The 6,669-nt window shown below is 33.0% G+C and overlaps 1 protein-coding gene across 1 annotated transcript in view; it reads left to right on the plus strand.

The window, feature by feature from the left end:
* Positions 1-2,934, plus strand: part of LOC147075037 (endoplasmic reticulum metallopeptidase 1-like) — a 426,619-nt gene extending 423,685 nt beyond the window's left edge. Inside the window, exons 17-19 of the mRNA XM_085942825.1 lie at positions 896-1,017; positions 2,358-2,530; positions 2,613-2,934. Of these exons, the coding sequence (XP_085798951.1) occupies positions 896-1,017; positions 2,358-2,530; positions 2,613-2,786 (469 nt within the window). The 3' untranslated portion in view covers positions 2,787-2,934. The remainder of the gene's footprint in view (positions 1-895; positions 1,018-2,357; positions 2,531-2,612) is intronic.
* Positions 2,935-6,669: the final 3,735 nt, after the last annotated feature.

The following is a 6,669-nucleotide window of genomic DNA, read 5'->3' on the forward strand; positions in this document are numbered from 1 at the left end:
TAACTTTATATTCTTTGTTTGTGTTTTTTGTTCTGATATCGTATTATGTTGAAAAATTATTAACTAGTTATTCGATTTTTTGTCAGTATTATTGGGTAAAGTGGGTATTTACAATTTTTTCCCACGAAAAAGAAAATTTTTAACTGCATATTTCTTCGGTTTTAGTGCATATTTTATTGATTTTAAGTGCATACGTGCATGCATATAACCATGTTTTTTGTTGCATACAAATCCGGGCCCTACATGTTACACATGTTGTTGGTTAATTTGTTTAAATTCATTAAGCCCTGCCTAACCAAACTATAATACATAAAACATATTATTCTATCCAAAATTATATATGATTTAATGGCATGATTTTAGATATTTTATAGACAATAATATTTTTTGACTATTATCTATTATAGCTCGGTTTTCTCAGGGTTTAATTAAATTTAAAAAACTAACCAACACCATCTGTAAATTGTAGTCTTAGTTCAATGAAAACAAATACGTATGACTGACAAAGCTTAATATGTACTATTTATGGCAGATCTTAACAGCCTACCTTCACCCTTCGCCACTGGAATAATTGCAAACAATTAGAATGCTCTTGAAGAAATCTTCATGTTTTTTTTTGTATTCTACCATGGACGGAAAACATTATTTACGTACAATCCATGATTCTAAGCATACGAAAAGATTTTATAATACTAAAGACGTAAAAGATAATCTTGTTCTATAGAAACGAAGTCTAAGTTAAATATATGTATAAAGGTGAAGTCACTGAAAAGCGAATTAACACAATACATATGGCATTACATAGATCATCAATATTGTGACAGTCTGAATATAATAGCCTAATGTCAGAAAATTGGATTAATTTTTATTTGGGGTTGCAATTGAATATTTTCAGTCCGAAGAGTAGTTGGATTCCAGCGCCGCCACCATTTCTACCGAAGGAAACCGACTTAACTCTGATACGAAAATCCTGCTCACAAGTATTATCACAGTGCACTTTACAATTTGTAGCAAAAGGTAAGCACATTGTAATTATAGAGTAAAGTATATTTAATTTAATTTTGTATAATGGGTCTCCACCGAGAATAATTGACAGTCAGCAACAGGGGCTGATTGGTGATCTGAATTATTATTGCATATTATGATATATTAGACAGTTTCAACTTTATGTGATCATCGCATCTATTCTATACACAAGACTGCTATCGGCGATAGTTTTTTATATGTTTGTATTGGGGCATTATAATTTTTACAATAAGTCAGTTGGAATTGTTACAATAAATGCTATGTTTTAACAGCACCCCCTTGGCTGTGCTAACTTTTAGAGCAAGATAGACAGTTTTGACGGCTAACTTATTGTAACAATTATAATACCTCAACACAAAAATATGAAAAACTACCCTCGATAGCTGGCAATAGCAGTCTTGTGTATAAAATAGATGTGCATATTTGCTATCTAACGTTAATGGTTGACAATAAAAATTTTGCATTTGAGACTACCAGGTGTTTTGTTCTGACAGGTTAATCCTTCTCCGGTCAGCAATATTATAATATTAAACAGAATGCCTGAAACAATGGTCCACTAGATTTGTTATAAATTGTAGTGTGTACCGGCGCGGTGTGACTGCCTGCTGTGTGCACAGTTTTGATGAAGTCCATACACTACAAAGAACGCAGAACGCCTGACCGCTCTCTGTCTGTTCAAGCCCTAAGTTGGCATTACAGACCCAAGCTCTCTCTCCATCTCTCCAATCGGTCAGACTGAGCCTTTCTGCGTTCCTCTTGACGTTATCCGCTCATCTCGTCCGGGAGTAACCCAGGGGCCGTGTGCCTACAGCACTTCATAAATTTTATGGAGAGCTCTAGATCCTTCACATATAACGCGAGCCACATTGGGCTTAAATTGTTCACAGAACTCGGTATTCGTAAGGATGTGCCACCTTTGGTTTTCTTCAACTCGGAGTTTTGTTTTCGAATTAGTCATAATTATTATAATATCGTACAAGCCAATCTAGAAAGTAATCCTATCGAATTTGAAAGCAGCCACTTTGAATAGGGCAGGAGTTGTCGAAGTAAACCAGACCCCACCATGGGTTACGCACTCCCGATTATAATGCGAGGGGGAGAGTAAGAGATTCAACCTTGTTTCTATTAGTGCTCCCCTGTCGGTAAACAAAAATATCTTTTTTCACAATATTTGAAATTTTACCATAAAAAATGCTGTTGCAAAAGGGTTAACACCACAAATTTGTGAACAAGTCATTCGATTTAGTTTGAGTTTTTCAATAATTAAACAAATCAACACATCCATCATGATGCATCTGCCGTTAATAAATAAATAAATTATTAATTTACAGGACCTGATCGAATGACATTAACATTCGCTCCGCGAAGTGGAGCCACGTTAGATAATTGGAGTGTCCCATCCACCCCAGAATCATCTGAAGAATGGAACGGTAGACCCACTTATTACCTTCACATAGTAACAGGAAGTGGTTCTACTGATTATGAAATATCTATCACTTTTAATGTAAGTATTTATCTCCTATATTACGTACGATAAGATAAGATTTTTAACACGCAAATATTAATAAATGACATTTTTATGACAGGTTACAGCTGATATCATGCTAGATAATAAACCAATTTTGGATATTGGTTTAGCGGGGAATCACATACACGATGAATGGGCAAGAACTGATGAATTTAGTGAATTTCTCAATACATTCCCTGATTGGACACAAATGACTGGTTGGATTAGTTCATACAAAGCATATGTTTTTTAATCGACTCATGTCTAAAATATCATTGTAAATAGGTACCTACTGTTTATTTTGAACCGAATATAATATGACCCCGAATATAAAGCGTAGCTTGTGTCCTTAGGACTACAAGACTAGGTACCATAGTAGAACCAAAATCTAAATGAATTCTCCGACAAAATTATTTGACATCTACATTTTGCCATCCTTATGGAACATAAATTATTGGTAAAACTATAGTTTGCCACAAGATCAAAAATAAAATGTATCAATGTGGGAACAGGTTGGTAACACGTCACACTACGCCACGCGTGTGGAGTGTCATCATATCTTACCATTTTCTATTGTATATAATGGAACAGAATTGTTATACTATTAACACCTGATGCGACACGATGCATCCACATGCCACACGATCCAATCAATCTGGTTTAGCATGTTATCGGTGATCGCACACGACGCATCGCAGGCAATGTGTTTCTCGTCAACACATGATCCCACGCGTCAGTTGACGATGTCATTTTTAATAATACAAATAATTAATATTATTAAAATATACGTATTATTATATTTATCTATCTTTACAAACTGTGATTTATTTACTCGAAAATGTGTCTGAAACCGTTCATTACCTTTTGCAAGATTTTAAAAAGATGATAAAATTCGCCAAATATATTTTTTAAATTAATATTATTTGTTAATTTATTTCATAAACCCAGATATTTTTTTTTAAATTCTATTTTTATGCAATAAACTGCTGATGTTTCATAGGGTCACATAGATTTGATGTGCACGAGTCACATCGGTTGTTAACTTGTCGCGTGGCGTGTCTAGGGAAGTTAAAAAACTAACGATAGTTCGATACTTTGGTATTGATATCTTTCTTTCGATCGCAATAGCGATTCTGCAATTTCTTTTCAGAAATAAATCCCTTGCGGACAAGCATCATTTTGATACTAATACTTTTGCTAGTATCGATACTCCAATACTTTCTTTCAATATGACGGTCCTAGGCGTGTCACGTTCCCAATATTACAATAAAATTGTGTTACTTGTTAATCAGACATACTGAGTACATATTCTAAATATTTACGTGATGTCTATCTAAATTAAAATTCAAGGTTCAATTATCTCATTGGCTTAAGTTATATTCTTTTAAAAACATGTCAAAAACAATTTAGTGTTTTCTATGATCATATCAATGACTCGTGCTATGCATATTATAGGTAGGACTATAATAATTATCATGCACGTGCGATCTCTACACTAAAAATATTATGACACGATTGATAAACGAAAGATTCAATTTACAATCCAATTGCTCCATATTATTATATGAATTAAGTTTATTTTTATGGCAGTCTTTACTAAGCCCTGCTTTAACAAAGATCTGCTGCTAATTTCATACTGTGCATTATGCTCGTAACATTATTTTGATGTTAGTCCAAATGTAAATAGTAAAATCCATTTTTTTTAGAAACAATAGGGATCAACCTATGATCTACTTCCAAATGAGTAATATGAATGATGTTACAAGGTTAGTTTCTCTTTTGGAAATTAAAAAAGGAACTACATAATATACCTATGCAACATCGCAGAATAGGTATCTCGTTTCAATTACCACAGAACAATGTTAAGTTTGATTTCATCCAGAATAAAATTAACAAAACCGGTCGATTATCTAAATTCGTTTTATAATTTCTACTCACCGTAACACTCCTTACATCATTATAGTTTAGTAATAATTATCGCCAAATATGGCAGAATTAATCATTATTGTAAGCCTACTATAATAATTAATGAAAATCTGAAACCATCATGCAAGACTGGTGATGTATTATTTGTATTTAATTAAAATAAATTAGTTTTATAAAATATGTTTGTTATAATAAAATAAGTATATAAAATTAAATTTATGTTTTATTGGACATATTACAAATATTTGGTGGACATTACAAGCATAATCCCAGCAGTGTAACCAAGCACAAATTTGTAGGTTGGTTTTTTAATGTTTGGATCAGTATTGCCAATATGCTATAATTTTGGTTCAGTATGAAGTGTAATAATTTCCACCAAATCATATTATGATGCTAAAAAAATCTGTTCAGTGTGCATTTGATCCAGTGCAAGGAACTATTCCTCGTAGTCTGTTAATACTACATCTATTCTCAATAATTTTCTCAGAAATAGTAGTTTTTACACCTTCTAAGATTACACCCACGGTGGCTGCGCGGCTTAAGCGTTGGACTATAACGTCATGGGTCCCATGTTCGAATCCTGGGTCTGGCAAGTACACATATTGTTTTTCAATTTGTGTGTGAGTCACAGTATGGACCTAATAGGTTGAGCAAGTGGCTGACATCCATTTCTCGTGAAAAATAAAATCTGTTAATACAAACCTCTACTCTGTGGAGGCCCATCTATTAGGATCGGACATGGTCGGAAAAAAAGAATAAAATACATGGTACGGCTTCGAAATGCGGATATCTTTGAGAATGTCGATGAATTGAAAGGTGCCCTGGCGGTGGGTAGAACAGAAGAGCTCGATAGAATTGTAAAGTTCTTTATCAGAATTGGAGTGAGAGCCTGATCGGCGGATCCTCTCACAGATGAGAAGAGGCGATATGACAGCGAATCGCAGTGACGAAGCCACTGTAAAATCATAATCATCAAAACCTCTACTCTGTGGAGGCCCATATGATCCTATTAGGATCGGACATGGTCGGAAAAAAAAAAAAAAGATTTTGTAGTATGGTCAACATAAACTATACAGATTTGAGTATTGACCTAATCAGTTACACGAATGGGCAACAACCATTCCTTGTAATATCAAAATAACCTCCATGGAGGTTCACATGCTTGATATGAAGGAAAAATGGTAATTTATCCACAATTCAAAGAGGTAATATATCAATTTCACCCCTAACCAGAGCATATCGGCCTCAATGGAGTCCAAACCAATCAATTAATGTTTTGATAGGGTAAAGGGATTGAAATGAAAAACGTAATTTTTTTAAATAAGTATTTTTATTTTGTTCATCAAATTCAAAACCATGTTCGAAGATTCATAAATGACAATAAAAGTGTATAGGTACAAAAAATACTTTTAGTATTTACAGACAAATTAAAACTATATCGTGGAGATTGAAAATATCTTTATTCGCAATAAGATAAAACTAACAATATTCTGACTAAATACTATTCTATTACTAAAGAAGTCCATGGTAATAATTCACCTAAATTAAGCACTTGTTTTTAGTAAAGAAACAAGACGTACTATAGCACACAAAATATTAAAATAGCAATTAAACTATATATGGGTATTGGTCCTAACTAAATTTGCAGTGATTGATATAATATAATTTCGGTGTTGTTTGGGCATAACCTGAAAACTGCTTCTTTGTTGGTCACTATAGTATTATCTTCCATTTGGTAACAACCCGATATCTATATTTCACTTAAAATGCTCAAAACGCTATTGTAATAATATGATATGTGAACAAACACAGTGGTTAGTTTGGTCAAAACATGACCAAAGACCTTACTTATCATAGTTTGATCACTGACAAGTGACCTTATTTTCCTAATTAGTGAAATAATTGACAATCTAAGTATTGTCATATTCTTCTTCAGTTATTTATTTTAAAATGTTTTTTTCAATTTTAAACAAAAAAATTAACTGAAATTTATGTGGGCAATTCAAAGCTTAAAATGGCTCTCCTGTAAATTCGACATTTTGCAGTTAACAGGTTATGCCCAAACTACACCGATTTAATCTAATCTAAAGCTGATTAAATGCAAACTTTTTCTCGGTCAGTGTAATAATTAGACATTAATAGCTTTTACATCAGAGAAAAAAAACAGTCAACGCCTCAGTTTGAAAATATTACACAAATATTATATACAT

Source organism: Rhyacophila brunnea, unplaced genomic scaffold, assembly GCF_057557595.1.
Source record: "Rhyacophila brunnea isolate RB1 unplaced genomic scaffold, BYU_Rbru_1.0 scaffold_15, whole genome shotgun sequence".
Lineage (NCBI taxonomy): Eukaryota > Metazoa > Arthropoda > Insecta > Trichoptera > Rhyacophilidae > Rhyacophila > Rhyacophila brunnea.